Genomic DNA, 19,769 nt, shown 5'->3' on the forward strand with positions numbered 1-19,769 from the left:
AAAATTAGGACTAAAATTGCATAAATTCCTATGTCATATGAAATATTTATTATCTATATTTAATACATTTTCAATTTGGCAATAGTTCTCAAATTGCAGTAATTTTTCTTGTGCAGTCCAGAAAAAGCAGAGACTGGGTTAGTTAAGACAAGTTACTTATGGAAGTCAATGAATTGCAAATTCGTGTAACGGGAATTTTGTTTGGGGTGCAGATTCAGCAAAATCAATTTTTTAATAGAAGCAGCTGTATATATAATGTTTAAGGATGTAGGACAATTAAAAGAAAATATGAGAGGTACAGTCGGACAATCAGTTTAATATGATGAACATCTGTAGATATGTCAAAACATGTTTTGCTATTCTTGAAGAATTGGTGGGGAAATGCAGAGAGAATTATGGTTTCCTGTAGTCTAGGAGATTTTTTTTATTTTGCATCTGACATAACAATATTAAAAATGTGACAGATTTGGCATTTAATATACTGTGCCCTCACTGAGCACTTCCTTCATGGCAGACGGAGTTCCATAATATACCATTAATTTGATTCCCAAATCATTTGTGCTAAACACTGAAAAATTAGAATCTTTCACATGGCAAAGCTACATAGGTAACAGATATTATATAGACCTCTAATGTCCCAATTAGATTATTAAGGAACACTTTTGATAAGGATCAAAAGTGACACTTCAGACAGCACTCTTCCTGCATTCCAAAAGTACAACCTCCACTTTTCCACAAGACTTGTGTATTACTCTCTTGTGTTCCGAGCAGCAGGTTTAGAATAAACTATCTGTAATTAGTTATCATAGGGAGATTTGTGTGTCTGTGAGAGAGCAGGAGAGAGAACTATATTCCACATAAAGCCTTTTAAACAAACCAGCCAACTCCCTAGGTACACCTGCTATTTCATCATAACACACTTCCATCATCTAGCTCCCTTCTTTCTTACTCTAGAGGCCTGCCCTTTTAAATTACAGCAACATACATATAAAACACAAGCAACTCACATTAAAACACAGAAATAAAACACATTATTTACATAGCAAAACACCACAGTGGTCAAATCAGCCGATGGGTTGTGTGGGGCGGTGGTGTCTGAGATAAGGTGAGAAAAGAGTGCTGGTGATAGCACCAAGCTCATGGAAATAATGTAAGTCCATATATTTGTAATATGTAGCTTTTTGTATCTCACTAAGGATGAATTAAAGCAAATGCATGAAATGTACATGATAAACTTTTTTGAATACAGAACTTCATGTTCTTATTTATGTAACACTTTCAAAATTGAATTTCTGACTTTACCTGACATTTTAAGACACAATTGCAGTATGCAGCTTTACAAAAATTTAATGATCATAGTTCTTCTAGGAAGAACTTTGTCAATTCTTTCACATTATTCCAGCAGCTAAGAAGGGTTCAAGTCCAAATTGCTAGATTAATTTGAGGCTATTCATTTAATATGGATCAAATGGTGCTTTTGATATTTCAGCTACTTGACCAACAACTAATGTAGAACTGAACTCAAAGATTTATCGCCTATGAAACTGTCAAAATGGTCACAGATTATGGCCTAAGTCCTATGATTTTCAGATTCATTTCTCATAGTTATTATATCTGGAACCTAAATAATTGTGCTGGATGAGATTCGGCTGACACAAAGATAGTTAAACTTATAATATTATACAAGCACAATAGACCATAACTAGAAATGTTGTAATTATAGATGTCTCAGAATATGCAAGGGGCTCTCACATCATGTAAAACAGGGAAAAATGAAATTTAAGACTAATATATTTTTTGGCAATTTTTGGCAAACTAATATATTTACAGTTCATCTTCTGTGCAACCTCACATTGGGACTGCACATGTGTAGGCCAGCCAATCAGAGAAGATTTTTATTAGCTCTGGAACAGTCAGAGAAAGTTCGAAGTGCTAGATCACCTGAGTAGGAACCAACAATTGAGCCAGAGGGGGTTATCCCACTGAGAACACCATTTCTGCATTTCCAGTCCCTGGTTTCATCCATTTCTGAAGTGAAGATCAAACCTAAATGTTTGGGACTAGAGGAGATGCCTTTCAGTTCAAACTCTATGCACAATACTCCTTGGTCACTGGCCATTTCACTCATTCTGTGGCTGCGATACCCATACACCACCTTATTCACTGGTCAAGGGTGCCACCATCTTATTCATTGGACTAGATCAGATCTGAATCTATTGACACATTCCTTAAACACAAGTTTTGGGTGTCCAGTCATTCTTTTTTTCCCCCCCGGGAAGAAGTCATTGCTTATATCCATTTTGTATTAGAGTGGTCATTGATTTTTGAAGACGTCTGTGTACTTTAAACTATTTGGCTGTTTCTGCACAGCCAAGGGAGAGAGCCTGCATCAGCATTAATCATGCCAATGCAGGCTCTGGGGCCATTCGCACAAACGGCCCCATGGGATGCGCAGCTGTGGGAGCAAGCTCCGCACAGCCGCGTATTCCCCTCCCCGGCCCCAAATGCCTCCTTACCTTCTGCTGGCAGCCATCGCTCTGTCGTCACTCTGAGGAGGGAAGGGGACACGCCCCCATGGCCAGAGCTACAGCTGAAGCACCAGAAGCCAGGGGGTGTGTCCCCATCCCTCCTCAGAGTGACGATGGCTGCCAGCAGAAGGTAAGGAGGTGTTTGGGGCTGGGGAGGGAAGGGGAACATGCCGGCTTCCACCCGCTGCCATTCGCATGGCAGCAGATGGAAGCCGACGTTTGCAGGAAAACTTGCTCCCCAAGTGAGTTTTGAAAACACCGTTTTGGCGGGCACAGAGCACTGCTGCATTGATTTGGCAGTGGCGCCTGTGCGAAGGGTCCCCACCAAAACAGTGTTTTACCAGGCTGAAGCCGTTGCTTTCAGCCTGTGCAGAAACTGCCTTTCCCTTTCCCTTGAAGGCTTACTGATGATCAATGAAAACGGACCCTCCACTCCCTTACTATAGGTAAAATATTCATATTACAACATTGGAAAGATAAAAGCACGCCTCTGGAAAATTAGTGATTTCAGGATTTCAGTACGCAGTATTTGAATATATGGCATATAGATGGCAATTGTACATGCACTGAGGCAAATACAGAAGAACTACTCTTTGTGGTATTAGCTTACTCTTGTACAGGAAACACAAGTTCTTTCAGAAAGAAACAAATGGATATTTGAATTCAAGTTATTTTAAATTTTATAGATCTCCAAATTTGGGGAAATTTGGGGGGTGCCTGCTGTCAAGGGTGCAATTGTTAAGATAGCAGCACCAAACTTTCAGGGAATCTTTAGGAGACTCTCCTAATGATACCACCCAGGTTTGGTGAAGTTTGGTTCAGGGGGTCCAAAGTTATGGACCCTCAAATGTGTAGTCCCCATCTTTTATAGCTCCCATTGGAAACAATGGGGGATGGGGCACCCCCTTTGAGAGTCCATAACTTTGGACCCCCTGGAGAAAATTTCACAAAACCTGGGTGGTATCAGTAAGAGACTCTCCTGATGGAACTACCCAGTTTTGGTGAAGTTTGGTGCAGGGGGTCCAAAGTTATGGACCCTCAAATGTGCAGCCCCCATCTTCTAAACTCCTATTGGAAACAATGGGGGATGGGGGCACCACCTTTGGGAGTCCGTAACTTTGGACCCCCTAAACCAAACCTCAGCAAACCTGGGTAGTATCATCAGAAGAGTCTTCCAGCAAATCCCTGAAATTTTGGTGCTGCTTGCCTAAAAAATGCGCTCCCTGAGGCCAAAAACAAAAAAACCTCTTATAATATTTAAAAAACCACAAACGGGGGGCGGAGCTTCGGACATGTAATGGGAGGGGTTTTAACCCGAGAACCCCCCCTTACCTACGTCCTTGCCCAGAAGTCACTTTGTAGAAAACAGCAGAGTACTTATAGTAGCCATTTATTTAATGTAGGTTTCATTTGAGCTTTAAGCTTTTATTAATTTTCCATGGCTTCTTAACAAAAATACCATGCATTGCTATGATTAATTTCTCAAAATTAGTTTTTAAATGGAAAAAATTTACAGACTATGTATATGTGAGTGGGAAATGTTCATGAGCTGGATGTTTTCAGGGAGACAGTTGTCTCATACGTTCCAAAACTTTCTGATATATGGTGAGGCAAAGGAAAGGGGAACTATCCTTAAATTCGGATTCTGAATAGTCACTTGAAACAAACCTCCTCTTGTTTTGTGTGATATGTTTTGTAGCACTGTATAGCTACAGCTTATAAATCACTGGGAATAAAAATAGCTTTAGTGTATTTTCCAAGTAGAATAGTTATGATGATTAAAATTATTTACATCCTGCTTTTCCAGTATATTTGTTCAAGGCCTGAACCCAAGCCACAGCCACTATTTTCAGGAAAGAAACAGGAAGAGCTGAGTCAAATTGAAATGACAAGAGATAAAGTTCTGGATCTATTAGGGAAATTAAAAACCAATAAGTCACCAGCTCCTGATACAATATAGCTAAGAGTTCTTAGGGAATTCAAATGTGAGATTTTTGAGCTATTAACTAGGTGTGGTGATTTAGCCAAAAACCCTGAATTGCAGTGCGATTCAGTGGATTTGGCTTACATTTGGGCCTAATGCAAGCCACCTGAATGCAAGCTGATCCAAATACAAGGGCTTGTATTGATTCAGCAATGCCGAATTGGCATTGCAGAATCAATACAAGCTGCCATGCCATTGCCGAGTGCCGACTGTCCAACAACACTCAGCCCTCGTTCCAGTGTCCCCCCCCACCCAGTGACCTTCTCATTGCTGAGTGTGAGGGGTGCAGGAGGGGGGAAATGGAACTGATCCCCTGCACCCTTCTCAGTATTTCTGAAGGGTTTTTTTTGTGTGGAAGACCAGTCCCATATTCCCTCCTCGCACCTCTCTCTGCATTGCAGATTGCAGTGCAGCACTCAGCAACACTGAGAAGAGTGTGTGTGTGGGGGGATTGGTCTCATTTTCCTCCTCACACCCTTTTCAGCATTGCTGAGTGTGGTGGGTGCCAGGGGGAAATGGGACCAAACCTCCCACACCCTTCTCAGCATTGCTGAGTGCTGCGCTTACCCCCTTCTCAGCATTGCTGAAGGGTGCAGGGAGATCAGTCCCATTTCCCCCGCCCTTGCATCCCACTCAGCATTGCTGAGTGCAGCGCAACATTGAGACGGGTGCAGGGAGATCAGTTCCCGTTTCCCCCGCACTCTTCTCAGTGGGGTACTGATGGATTCTTTAGTTTGTTTTTTCTTTCTGTAAACATTATTGAAAGAGTAGAAGAATAGTTTCATTTTTTAAAGAAAACCAATTGCAACAATGACAATATTCCAAACACTGGTCTGTTCCACACAGCACAAATAAGATGTCCCGAGAACCTTTTTTTTTTAAAGACATCTTGGGAAGGAATTCCACACAACTTTTTCCTCCAATACATCCTCAGGATGCCTTATTTCAGTTCAAGGCGCCTTTTTTTGAAAACGCTTTGAAGTGCATCTTTTCCCCCTAAGGTGCCTGTAAGAATGCAGAATGCAGAGCTCAGGAGGTATCTTATTTTTCCCACCCGACCATTTTGCTCTCTGGTCAGTTTCACTGCTGATGTTTGACATTTTGTGTGCTGGGGAAGGGATTCTCCCTGCCTCTGTTTGCTAAAGGTTGTCCCTGGATGTTTGTGCTGCAGGTTCCGATCCTGGGCATCTTTTGAGCCCAAAGAATACATAATTGCACTCAGCCCATCCTGTTGATTTTGGCAATATATAGTTTTCCTTTTTTTAATTTTGGAGAAGCTATATTCGAAGATATGCAGAAATGCATAAGAGAATCTTAGCTGCTCAGAAGACTCCCGTTGAAAAGCATTGGGACCATGGAAGTCAGGTCTACTGCCCATTGAGAAGCAATCTCAATGGGTGATAGACCTGTCCTCCACGGTCCCAATGCTTTTCAGTAGGAGTCTTCCAAGTGACTAAGATTCTCTTATGCATTTCTGCATATCTTCGAATATAGCTTCTCCAAAATTTAAAAAAAGAGAGAGAAACTATATATTTCCGAAATTGGCAGGATGGGTTGAGTACAACTATGTACTTTTTGACTGAGAAAACACACAGGATTGAAGCTTCATAGAGCAAACATCCTGTGGCAACCTTCAGCAAATGGACCTTATTGCATTTGAGATATTATTCATATTTTTAATATATATTATATTCGTAACATATGTAGTAATCCTCATAAACATAATGTTGAAAATGTTTACAACAATTTGCTGGGTTGTTTATGACAATTATTTTACAAAATACATTCTACTATTAAAATCAGATCACAGTGGAAGGCTTCAAGAGTATTGCTAAAAGCTGCAGTGGGATCCAGCACCTCGTCATTAATGAAATGCCTACTCTGACAGACAGATGCATTCAGGTAAGAAGTTAATCCCAGACTTGTGTTTGTAGAAGATAGGTTCATATATGTTTCATTGGTCAACTGTTTTAAAATCCGTTTCAGAATTAGCCATTCAATTGGCCTTTCTGGGGCCTGTCTGGTTTCAGAGGATCCTTCCTGAAGATGGCAGGTTGGGTGGGCATACTGGAGACTCACTCCACCTTTTTCTCCCATTGTCCAAGAAGGAAGGAAAGAAGCAACATAGTTGCTACTCCCTCAGTAAGACCGAGCTTCCCTTCTCTCCACAAGTATCATACAGGAAGTGCAATGATGGGGGGAAGGAAGAACCTAATGCTCCCTAACCAAGGGTATAAATGGATTATTTCTTTTCTTGAGTGTTTACTATTAATAAAAGTATCACCTGGAGTCACAAAAAAGAGTGCTAGGATGGGATCAGTTTGGAACACACACACACACACATTCTCTCAAAGGTCTGAGCAGCAGGTTGATTTCTTTTGCCCACACCCCCTTTAAATGACACTCAGCTGCTGCCAACATTCCATCTCTCCTGGAGTATATTTAGTCCTTGTTAAACCATTAAGGTTCCTGTTCCATTTTTTTAAATTTCCAAAGTCATATTTTTCTGCATACCTTTCCAGGGCCCAGAATCGGTAGTGACCCCTGTCTTGTCTGAGTGGGTTCATTTTGCTTCTTTTATTATGGACAAGGGGGCTTGCCAATTAGACATACTGACCTTAAGTTGTATAAAATATCTTGTTAATTCCAATTTCATTTTTTGATTTTACTTTTCTCCTAAAGGCCTTAGTGGGAAAGTGCCAAAAGATTATTTCTGTTGAATTTAACGAGGCCCCACATGTTTCTGACATAGCCTTTAAAGCACTTGCTGAATGTCAGCTGATCAAGATCAAAATAGAAGGTTAGTGATGGGATCGTATTTGTTTTGCAAGATTAGTCGTTTTGCTCTTTAAAAAAACATGGAATTGATTCATGGAAATCAGTGAACATATCCAGTAGAATTGTTTCTTGTCCAATGTGAACCTAATGACTGTTACATTGTCTGAACAGGGAGTAATCGGGTTACTGACCTAAGTTTCAAGATGATGAGCAAACACTGGCCCTGCTTAGATCGCATTGGTATGATTGACTGCCAGAAGATAACCGATACCGGACTCAAACTAATTGCACCATTGGCTAATGTTGCTGTGCTCAATTTATCAGATTGCACAAGGTATTAACCTGCATTGATTTGTCTGTGACATATTCAGTCTGATAACCTTATTTCTATTAGTATTTAAGTATTAAGTAGGCAGGATTATAGCCTCTTCACAAACAAAAGGCTTCTACAGCCTGAATTAATGACTGCAAGCATGAGCAAAAGCAAAACACTATGCCTGCAAATAAGCAAATAGAGCAAATGCAAGGGCAACCGCACCGCTTTACTTGCCAGCCCACCCTGCACATTGCATCAACTCAGCAGGGAATTAGCATTATGTCCTTCACAAGATATCCCTCTGCCAGATGAAGTGCAGATACTGTGCAAAGTGCGTGAAATAAATTGAGATGGGCAATTGCTTGGGGAAGCCATCTAGTCAGAATAGCCCAATCATCCTTGAATAAAATAGTGACTGTGAGATTTTACCTTGCTTAGCCCAGACTTTTCTGAGCTTGGAAGCTAAGCAGAGTTGGCTGTGGTCAGTGCTAAGGAAGATAGAATACTATGTTGTTCCTCTACAATAGCAATGGCAAACCAATTCTGCTCATCTTTTGCTTGGAACACCCTATGGATGAGGTTGTCATGAGTTGAAAGCAACGTGACAGTATGTTCCTTTGAGATTTCATTTGACATGCAGCAATATGGCTGCATGCGCTTTGCTTGATCAGCATTGGCTCCTGATGTAGCTGCACTTGTTTACTGGATGCATTGATATTCAACGGCTTTAAAAAGAAAATTGGACTCTCCAAGAAAACTTTATGTGCCATTTTTGTTCTATAAGCAACCTGTGACATTAGACAAGTGTTATACTCTACTTGGAAAATAAACAGAGTAACTGGAAGTAGGTCAGCCAGTCAGCAGTACAGTATCTTGCGTGTGCCCAGTTATCCACAAGAAAAAAAAAGAGGATTCATTAATTATCACAGAACGATTTAAGGTGATTTCTATGAGGCCAGAATTTATCCTCTGATGTTACTGACCACCTGCAGGCTATCATGTATATGAATCTTCCCACAAAATTTCTTATTATTACTTTTTCTAAGAGCTGATTGGCATGCTTTACTGCAATGAATATTTTTTAGAGCCAGCATATGAAGCTACATTATACTGATTCAAACTGGATCCTGGATTTAAAATCTAATGTTGAGATCTTTTCAAGCCCAGTTAACTGAAGTGTTTAACTGGAAAAAACCAGAATTTGAATCTGGGACCTTCTGCATGCAAAGCAGATGCTCTGCCTCTGGGTCATGGTCTCATCTATATATCCATCTCAGAAAAACTAATGATTTCTTTTCTATTGGTCATTTATACTTATCATGATCTGTCATTTTAATTGAAGAATTGAAGGGCTGACTTGTCCCAAACCATCCTTTCTATTGATACCTTCTCTAAGTGGTAATAGTTGGTGGGAGGAATGTAAAGCTCTATCTCCAGCTCCTTCCCATTCAGGCTGTTTCCGCATGGGCGGAATACAGCGTCCCAGGGACGCTAAAAACAGGAGGGGTTTGCACGGCCGCCACATCGCAGCAGCGGTGGCCTTGCAGCCCCCGAGCGGCGCAAAGCCACTGTTTCTGGTGCAAAGCCGCTGTTTTTTTGAAACAGTGGCTTCCAACCGCTGCCGTGTGAATGCCCGCCCTGCCCTACGACTCCAGAGCTGTTGCGCAGGGTGGGGGGCGTGTCCCGTGGCCTGGGTGACGCGCCGGAAGGTCGGAGGGACGGTATGGCATTTGGGGGACGGCGCGAAAGCTCTGCTGGCGCTGGCTGGGCGCTTGTCTTTACTCCGGCTATTGGCCAGGACCATCTGAAGGCAAAGCGGTCCTAAAAGGCCGGTTGGCGTCGTTTACGCCGATGCTCCCCCACAGTGTGGCTGTGCAGAAACGGCTCAGAAAGGGAACATGAGATTTTCTGTATGCAAAGCTCATATACTAGTTCTTGTTCTGGTGACTGTCATTGCTTTGCCTGAAGAGATTTCAGTTTATAAGATATCTTTAAAGTAATTCACGAACTCTGCAGAACTCTTCTTTGGCTGGAAAGAGGAACCTTGCTGTTCTACCGTAATGTTGTTTGACAGATGGAGTCCTATCTTGTGAATCAGCTTATTTGTAATGTACTTTTACTGGCTACTGTTAACTAAATCATTGCAAGATTGAATTTGAATGTTTTAAAATAAATGTGTTCTTATTTGTTTAAGCTGTCAACTGTCGCTCTGCCAATTGTAAGCTTATTGTCTTTCATCAATCTTCAATATACTTGCCTGGAAGTAAGTCCCATTGAAATTAATGGACTTCTCTTCTAATTTGTCATGTTATGTTTTCTAGATAACAGACGGAAATTTGTTCTAAATAATCTAAGAGAAAACATTAGTTTCAAACTATAATAAGAATATAGCTTCCCCTTCCTGCAAGATCTGCCATGGTAGCATTCACTTTAAAACAGTTAGGCAGGTTAATAGTGACCATTACATAGTCCAGGACCAAGTCATCTTACACACAGATAGTAGTTACTGTAAGAAATATATGAGTTATGAAAAATATACAAACATGTTTTATTTATGCTATAGAATCAGTGATGCCGGGTTAAAATCATTTGCTGAAGGTTTTGCTGGCTCAAAGATAAGGGAACTGACCTTGGCCAATTGTTCCACTATCACTGACAACACTCTCATCATAATAGCTGAAAGGTAGGATCTGCCAATATAATATTTATTTCGTGACGGTTAGTGTTTAGAAACTGTAACTAAATTGTGCTTGAAAATGCTCTTTTGAAGCAGTACTGCTCCCTTTGTCAAATACTGGCTGTGTCTTAGGGTATAAGCCAGCAGACGTTTGTTGTGACTAAATTCGGGAATTTACAAATCAGTATTAAGATTATTCAAATAGAACCTTTCCTAATAAGAATACATAGTAATGCATTCTAGCAGTAATTTCAATGGATTGAGAAAGGTGTAACTCTGTTTAGGATTGCACTGTACAACATGGGCAGTGCAATCAAGAGGGAGGTAGTTACATAGCAGCTGGGGATAGCACAGCCACAGCACAGCTTCATTGCTTCCCTAGGAAGCTTGCTGCCACACAGCAAGCTATCCATCATTAAGAATCGCCTTCCTCTTGTGAAAGTGGCCTGTGCAGCACAATGGGCACAGCCCATTCGTTTGGAGAAAGTTCATTTTGTGAACTTTGTGCTAAAGTAAGTTCATTGTGCCTGAGTAAGTTCACTTTGACAAATAGAGGCATTCTCTGGCCAAAAGGGCTCAGGAAACCATCTAAAGGTGGTCTTGCTCCCCAGGAATGCCCCCCCATGGTGCAGGCTCTTGTGCTGGAGGAGTGCTGCTACTGTGACTATGCTGGAACCCTGGTGCCATGTTTCTGAATGGCACCCTAGCACCATCATATGCCCCCCAGCACCAGTATATCCTGGCACAAGTGGCATTTACACTGGCACCAGGATCCTCCTGCCTCCTGTGCCGACCCCCTGCCCACCTTTCTGGGTTGCTCAGCATTCAGCTCTGCTGCTCTGAATTTTTTGGGATCAGGCTTAAAATACCTGAAAAGTTTTGAAAAAGCCCCCTCACCCCAAAACTGGTTCGGATTTTTTCAGCTTTAAAAAAATTTCTGGGTTTTTTACAAATCTGAAAAATACTGGAAAAAATGGTGCACACCTCTAATATGATTTGCAGAGTTAAAGATAGTTCAATTCCAGTTATATGCTGTGTAGTGACTTCAACAATATTGTTGGATGATACAGTCTTTTCACAATTTCACAATACTATTCATGTGTTTGTAGCAATTACCTTCCACTGTGCCAGACTTCCAGATTTTGTCAGACTTTTTTTTACATTTTCTTAAGTCTTAGGGAATTATGGGAGCAAGTTTAAAACTACTAAGAAGCTTAAGACTATAGCCCATGACACCATATTACACGCATAGTAAATGGTATTGCTTTGAGACCCAAGTCTTGCTTTTAACTTTGCCCTTCACTGCAAAAGATTATAGTTAGATGTTCTAGTTCAAGAGATGTAGTTCCTAGGCTCTCCAATCGTATATACAGAAAAGTTGTTTAACAATATGAAACAAATTTTTAAAAGTACACGAGAAAAGGAGTAAAAAATTGTCTGGAGATACCACCTTAAAAAGGCCTACTGTATATTTTATTGTGTCCTTCAGATACACAATGTTTTTGGTTGCTTGGGGAGAGTAATGAGTACAGAATGTCCATATTGTTTGATATCTGCTGAATTCCAGCACCTTTTGCAAAGTTATTCAGCACCTTTTGCAAATCTAAGCTAAAGCTTGCACTCATGGCATAATTCAGGCTGAAATAACCAGATTACCTTTGCTTTTCTTTAGGTGTATAAGACTGGTGTATCTGAACCTGCGGTCCTGTCATGCTGTGACTGATACTGGAATTGAAGTTTTAACAATGTTGCCTTCATTGACTCATATTAACATTTCTGGAATTGACATCAGTGATCATGTGAGAAGACAAAAACACAGGATAGGAATTTGGTTCTACATATTCTTTCATAATTGGGCAGAGGGAAATTTTGAAGATCTTGGGAAGGAGTTATTTTATCTTCCCTACTTATGCTGTACGAAAGAGGTCAAGAGGAGGAACTGGAGTTAGTGGACACAGACATCACACACACCTGTTTTCCTCTTTCTAAATATTCTGTGCAGCTATAAAGCAGCGAGCATGCTCAGTATTGTCAGGATTGGGTTTTCCCCTCTTCTTTGAAATTTGCAAACAAATCCTTCATTGAAAACTCAGGGAATCCCCCAGCCATGTTTGTTTCTGGCTTTGTTTCACTGCCCTGCTGATGGTCTCGTCCACACCGTATGAAATACGGATCACTGCTGAAAGAGAAAACAAACCATTTTCTAATGGTTAGGTAGAGCCAGCATGATGTAGTAGTTAAAATGTCAGATGAGGATCTGGAAAACCCACGTTCAAATCCCCATTCTGCCAAGGAAACCTGCTGGGTGACCTTGGGGCAGTCACACATTTTCTCCCTTGACCTTAGGAAGTATTTGTATGGGTGACCTCCAATGAATGCCAGGGGAGTGACCTGGAAGCAGGCAATGATAAACCACCTCTGAATGGTCTCTTGCCTCTAAAACCCTATGGGGTCGCCATAAGTCAGTCATGACATGACGGCAAAGCACATACACAATGATTAAATAGGATGAACTGAGAAGTTTGGATATAACTGAAATTAAGTAAAATCTAGAGAATGCTAGGTCAGAACTACAACTAAGATCAAAATTTAAAAGCTCAATCTTGGAATCAAAAATTGTGTAATAAACAGGAATGAGGGCAGGGCAACCCATTATGACTGCCAAGGAAAACATTGATACAACACCAACAGTCTTGCAGAATTGCTTATTTGGGTGTGCATTCAGAAGGAGAGCTTCCAAAATCCAGCCATTACACAGATCTTTGGCTTAGATTGTTAGCTCATTATTGCAGTATAAAGAAAAAAAATGTAACTATGTAAACATGTAGGAGAATTAAATTTGACAGAACATTTCCTAGCAGTGAGCTACAAACTTCCTTTTTGCCCTGTATTTCACCTAACATTTTCTATATTGAAGCAAGGATTGAAAAGATTTTTAAAATAGCTGTCATTATTTTTCTTATTGTGCTACTGAAGCACGTCTGCTTTAGTTTAAAAATGCAAATTCCTGTGTTTCTTTTATTATTTTGCTTTCCTCTGTAGATGATGGGAGCCTGTAATATGATGCCCTTTTATTCATTTTGTCCAAAGAGTAATCACAGCAGAATCATAAGCTATAGGCTAACATTCTGGTGTCTAGATTTTTCATTAAAATGGATATAGAGTTGTTTGATCTTTTTACTGATGCATACTTCAATTTAGAAACATCCTCCTGAGGCTATCAAAAGCAGAGTTTTCTAAAAAATACATTTTGAAAAAAAATCCAATATGCTCAAAAGTTCTGGCTTAATATAAGAAAGTATGTTAATGATATGAATAATATGCACTATGTTAAAAGGTCAAAAACATTTCTCTTATTTGGAAGCTGATTTTTTTCTCTCTGCTTCTTTATGCTCAAGAATACATCAGTTTTAAAAATTATTTCCTTTACTTTGGCTAATGATCACTATAAAACATTTCACTTGGCAATGAACTATGGGGTAATTATAAGTTTATAATTGTGTTTGGCTGGTATTTAAAAATGTTGTTTTATTGATCATGATTTAATGTGATTATTTTATTCGTTGTATACCACCCAGAGCCCTTTGGGGATGGGGTGCTATATTAAATCTGATAAATAAATAAGTAAGTAAGTCAATCAATCAATCACTCTAAGGGGCTGTCTAAGGGGCTCTAGCAGCCAGGACTACCCCACTGCCCTGCTGCATCCAGAGAACTTTCAGGTGCCAAGGGGAGGCAGGGAAAACCCTGGCTGCCTGAAGAGCCCTCTAATGCCCAAAACAGAGTTATGCCACCTGAAAGCCTGGGTGGAAGCTGATTAAAGTTGACTCCACCAAGAACACCCCAGCCTGACCCTACCTCCCCTGCACCGGTGTCCAACTGGATGCCAGTGTGACTCAAAAGTGGCGTCCACTTCCAGGTTTCGCTGCCACAGAGCTGTGGGGTGGCTGGACACCGATATCCTTTCCCTCTCCACCAGCGGGGGTGCCCCTTAAGCTGGTGGAGAGGGCAAAGATGCTGATGCGAGTCTGTGCTGCATCCAACCAGTAATTTGCCTCCCCATTTGGATTGGGCCGTAAAAGTCAACTAAACATGATAGGGGGTTCTGTGTTTCCATGTTCAACCAGGAGTCCGAGCACAAAGTGCAGGGAATTAATTAAACACTGCACTGCATTAACAGTGGTTAGTGCTGTTTATTTCAGTGGCCTAGCTTAGGCATTTAAATTCGTATTGATAGCCCCAAACATTTGGGTCGGCTTCCAGATATGTGCAACACCTGAGATTGCCATTGACTTTTTTTCCCCTATTAAAAACTGAGCTGCCAGTTGATTTTTATAATATGCAGTTGGAAACAAGCAAGAGAAGGCCTGGATTATGTTTCTGTCATGTCTTCTGTTCTTAATCAGCTTATTCAAGTGTCTCTTCTTGGCTGAAGACTGCTGCCTATATGATAATTCCATTTCCTTCACCACCCCACGTCCTGCCTCTAGTCTTCTCCAATCTATTGTCCTTTCCACTGCACAAAAGGAGGAGACAGTGGAGTGGCAGGCCAGTGGCTGATCCCCATTCTGTTCCCATTCCTCTCCCTCCCACCTCCTCCCTCTCCCTCAACTCCATAGCTTCTGCCATTCAGGCCAATGCCATGGAGTTAGTCCACTGGACCCTTCCTGGTTTAAATGGCTCTTCAACAGTGGCTCCCTAAAAACCATCCTGAGGATGATTTTAGGTTATGATTCCCAACCAATTGCCATCTTATTATTTTATTGTGTTTTATTACAATTAATTAGTTAATTTTCAAAGTTAATTCATCATAGTTGTATAGGTTAAAAGTTTTAATTATAATGTGTGTAAGTCGCCCTGAGCCTGGTGTTAGTCAAAAAAGGGTGGGGTATCAAATTTAATAAAATTTAAAAAAATAGTTTTTCTATATCAGCTTTGAGTATTGGATATGCCACAATTTCAGTTTTGAAAAAATGTGATTCAGTGTATATGTGGCCCAGTTCTAATGGCACATTCTCAGTCCTCCAGAAAATAGTTTAACTCCTTGCCTGGAGAACTAGACATATGGTATGGGATATCATCTCTTACCAACCCTGTGCTCCTTTCCATAGGTTCTGTTTGCTGGGACATTTGAACTGGGTAAAGTCTAGTTAGCACTAACCTGGATTACTTTCAAATCATATCATCAAATTATATTTTGAAGGAAGTTGCCAATCATCCTTTGCCTGATTGGAACAGCACAGAAAAGTCTAGTGGAAAGAAGGGGCTGTGGAAAGAAGGGGCAAATCTGCAAAAAGGGAGAACAGGGGAATGTGGAGTGTGCAGGCCTGTGGCACATTTATGGCCACTGGAAATATGGTCTAAATTGAGCCTGTGTTGTTTCAACAAAAGAATGTACACTTTAAACATTAAGGGACAATTCAAATGAAAAACAACATATAGTATAATGGCAATAAGTACAATATGTCAAACTAGCAGAAAAGCCCATTGTGTGAAAAAGTACAACAGGTTCTAGCAAGTGGGAACTCCCAAGAAAATTGCAAAGAGAGGACATTACCACCACCTTTTTTCTTCCTCTATTCTTCCCTTCTTCTCTACCTTTCACTTTCATCCTACCACCCCCTTTTTACTCTTCTCTTTCTGCCCTGCTACCCCAGATCTCTTCTTCTCTTTTTTGCCCCACTATCCCAATTCTCTTCTGCCCCCTTCCCAGCACTCTCTTTCTCTCCCCCCCCCCCAGCCCAATTCTTGGTAGCTTGTCTGGGTAGGCATGATGAGGCTTTCCCCCCTAAAGCCCTACTTTCACCTCCTCAGCTGGAACCATCGTTGTGTGGCAAGGCCTTCCACCTCTCCCCACCAACCACCTGGGGTTGGGTGCCTTCTTGTGTGTGCAGTTGCCAACCCCTCTATCCTGTGAGAAGCACTGCCCAGCCTCTTCCAACCCTTTCCTTCTTCAGACCTTCACCCATGGCCTTCTGGGAAATAAGCGAGTTATCGTCAATATGGCTAGGCTTTTATATAATAAGATAATAGATACTTTATGGTGCCAATTGTGCCAATTAACCCACAAAAACTTTGCTCAACAATGTTTACAGACTTTGGATGCTCTTGGCAGAAACGGCAAAATCAAGGAGATTATTGTATCGGAATGCAGGTCAATTTCTGATACAGGAATAAAGGTAAAACAAAATCTATAGCTGTTATAGTCACCTCTGTATGTGTCTCATTCTTAAACTTAATAGTTAACACATGTTGAAATCTTTTTTGGAAGTATGTTTTATTGTGCTGTCATTTGGGCTTGCTAAGGCCTGCTGTCTAGGAGAATCAGTTCAATTTCTGCTTAACTTCAGCAGTGCTATAGCATGAGCGACTGCAGATTTGTCACTGGATTCATATTGAGAAATTTAGGGCCAAACTAAACGTGAAATGTCTGTGATGTATGTTTTTATGCTGGGCTGGAACCTTATGGAGGATGCTTCGCCCACTCATTTCCATACATGTAGAAGGCAGGATTGTTGGCAATGTCCAATATTAGCTGTATAATGGTAAAGAAAACAAATTAATCTCATTCGATGATGCTTAAGTGTATATGCTTCTTAGATTTATGTTATCCTTTTGTCACATTAAATGCACAAATATAAATGATCTCTTTTCAGACTGGTGCTCTAACTGCCCAAGACTCTCTTAAATGCTGAGTATATCCATTCTAGTTGCAATTTTATTTTAAAGTATAAAAAAGGAAGGAAATAAAATATTTTTTAACTTTTTTGGTTTCTCAGTGTTCAGTATAAAAATGAACATTAATCGGAAATATGATTATAAAACCTAATGTATACAACAAAATCAACAATGCTAATAAATGAAGGAAAATAAGAACTAAAAAGACTGTCAGATATACAAATAAACAGGGCCAAACTGCTGTTTTGTATCCCCTTTTCACATGAACTTGGCTTGAAAAATCTTTCACTAGGATTCACTAGTGCTGATAAAGTTGTTTTTGGTCTATCATTCTTTTTCAACAAGTTGATGTAAAAAATGAAATCTGAAGAAGTTATGATACAGCACTTCTTAAAGTGGGATGTTTAAAACTACTGATTTATGAATTAGTAAAATTACTGATTCATGAATTAGTAAAAAGCTCCAGAATAAGTTCCAGCCCCATCTGGTGCGGACAGAGAGGGGGCTTAAGGGGGGAACGTGACCTTGTTCTGGCACATTTGCCTTCCCTGGGGCACTTACCCTGGGTGGAGGAGGTAGATACTCCGGTGGCCACCCACCTGGAAGTCTGGGCTGTTGTGGGTCTGCACTGGTGTCCCAATGTGGGGAGCGGGGTCAGGGTGTTCCTGGGGGCAGAATCGACATTCATTAGCTCCCATCTGGGGCTCAGGGCCAAGAACGCAGCTCCCTGGTCCTCAGACTTATGCCACTCAAGTCCTATAAGCCCCATGGAGGGCTTCCCAGCAGCAGGGAGCGGATTTGCATTTTTTGCTCTCTGCACTGCCTCTCTTTGGATGGGACGAACCATCATGCATCTTAGTAAAATGTATGTACGTGACAACTCCAGTGATAATTCTATTTAGTTACTTCAGACATTTTTGTTGCATTGTTAGAATTCAAGAAAACAAGCTCTGTACCTAGTTAAATTATGTATCCAGAATTTATAAAAACAGAAATGTTCTTACACAGTAATTACACAGCTTCATTTATTTAAAGTTAGGACTTACTAACTTCATAACATGAAGATAGATCTTGACCTTTCTGCACTTTCAGTTTTTGGCAGAGCTGTGTGCTTTGCACTGGGGTCTCCCCATGTTTCCTCATTTGTATGTGAGGAGGTGCCCTGCTGCTTTCCCTAAGCCTAACTGCGATTTTGACTATTCCTTAAGGAAAATGCTTCAGGTTTGGGTAGTTGTTTGCTGCATATTTATGATTTTTTTTCAAAAAAGGCCATTCTTCAATCTATTGCTCCTGGGATCAATCAAAAGTGTTTAAATTTTTAAAAGGAGCCCTAGCAACCCCCTAGAAATGCCAATGGAACTGATCCTGCGTGAATGGGGGAAGGTAGGGAGGAGTGGAAAAGCTAAACGAAGCAAAAGGCATATTGTTCTTCTTCGGTTTCCCTGCACAAGCAGGGGAAAAATTGCATTTTTCCTTCTCCTGGAAACCACGGAGCTTCTCTGATCTGCAGCATAGTGAGTTCTGAAGAGGGGAAACATGTGCACAATTGAAAATCTGGACTGAAGGTAATGTATGCTTGACCCGAAAAGACCAACATGTAAAAAAGGTGTTGCTTTTATGTTGGAAGTCACCCTGAGCCTTTAAGGAAAAGGGCAGCCTATAAATAAATGAATGAATGAATGAATAGATAAATAAATAAATAAGATGGAACATATGTGTGTCTTAGCTTGCAGCTATAGTAATTCTACCAATAATGATATTTGTATCTATTTAAATATGAGAAAAATACATTTCCCACTGTTGGCGGAAGACGGATTGATTATTTTCAATACATATTATAAAACTTAATAAATCTAAACTGCCTTGGGTAAATCATTTAAGATTTATTTGGATTTTGTTACTTGCGTTCTAGAGATTCTGCATAGATGCCAAAAATCTAGACTACATGGATTTATCTTTTTGCCAGCAGTTGTCCAATCAGTCAATAAAACATTTGTCATTCAACTGCCACAAACTTACCTCCCTCAGTATGGTTGGTTGCTCCAAGGTATGTAATTTTATTTATTTATGTTATTTATAGACTGCCTTTCTCACCGAGACTCGAGGAGGATTACACAGTGTAAGTCAACAGTGTGATCAACAAGACATCCAATAAGCAATGTAATTGGACTGGGTTCATAAAAATCTGAAACCAAGCAGAAAACTGAGACAAAATTGAAACAAAGCATAAGTACTAACATGACACAGTATACAATACACAAATTACATAGTAGGATAGTTCATACAGCAATGGATAGCTGTACTGTACACTCTGGTATAGTCCATGGTCCCTTTGCCTTTTTAAAAGCATCCTTCTGGGACCCCTCTTGACTTCCTCATATGACCTGCCTGAGGAGGTCAGGAGGGGTCCCAGAAAGATGCTTTTAAAAAGGCAAAGGAACCATGGACTATATATATTGTGGGGGCCAAGATATACAGGCAGTTGTTGATTTTGCCTGTAGACCTGTATTGACTTCATTGTAAGTTATGACCATGTTTGGCATTTATTATGATGGTGCCGTTGGGTGCAGCTTTTGCAGGTGCAATATTATCACTTCTAGCTGTGGCCTTGAAGTTCTGTGGCTGGAAAGAGACTCCAGGCTGGACAATGCGAACTGTCTGCTCATGTGGGGGTGGGGATCTTACATTCATATTATCAAGAGTTTGGCATGGTTTTTGCCAGAACTCTCTATGTTCCTGCCATGTCTTGCAATGAAAGCCTTGAACCAATCAAGTGATTTATCATCTGAACGGGGAATCTGACGGCAT

The 19,769-nt window shown here is 40.6% G+C and overlaps 1 protein-coding gene across 2 annotated transcripts in view; it reads left to right on the plus strand.

The window, feature by feature from the left end:
- FBXL13 (F-box and leucine rich repeat protein 13) overlaps positions 1-19,769 on the plus strand; it is an 89,306-nt gene that overhangs the window by 66,746 nt on the left and 2,791 nt on the right. For both annotated transcript variants that reach the window (XM_048500546.1, XM_048500547.1), the window contains exons 13-19: positions 6,316-6,414; positions 7,195-7,312; positions 7,462-7,624; positions 10,170-10,289; positions 11,956-12,082; positions 16,379-16,462; positions 18,874-19,008. In XM_048500546.1, coding sequence (XP_048356503.1) covers positions 6,316-6,414; positions 7,195-7,312; positions 7,462-7,624; positions 10,170-10,289; positions 11,956-12,082; positions 16,379-16,462; positions 18,874-19,008 — 846 coding nt within the window. The remainder of the gene's footprint in view (positions 1-6,315; positions 6,415-7,194; positions 7,313-7,461; positions 7,625-10,169; positions 10,290-11,955; positions 12,083-16,378; positions 16,463-18,873; positions 19,009-19,769) is intronic.

Source organism: Sphaerodactylus townsendi, linkage group LG06 (genome assembly GCF_021028975.2).
Source record: "Sphaerodactylus townsendi isolate TG3544 linkage group LG06, MPM_Stown_v2.3, whole genome shotgun sequence".
Taxonomy (NCBI): domain Eukaryota; kingdom Metazoa; phylum Chordata; class Lepidosauria; order Squamata; family Sphaerodactylidae; genus Sphaerodactylus; species Sphaerodactylus townsendi.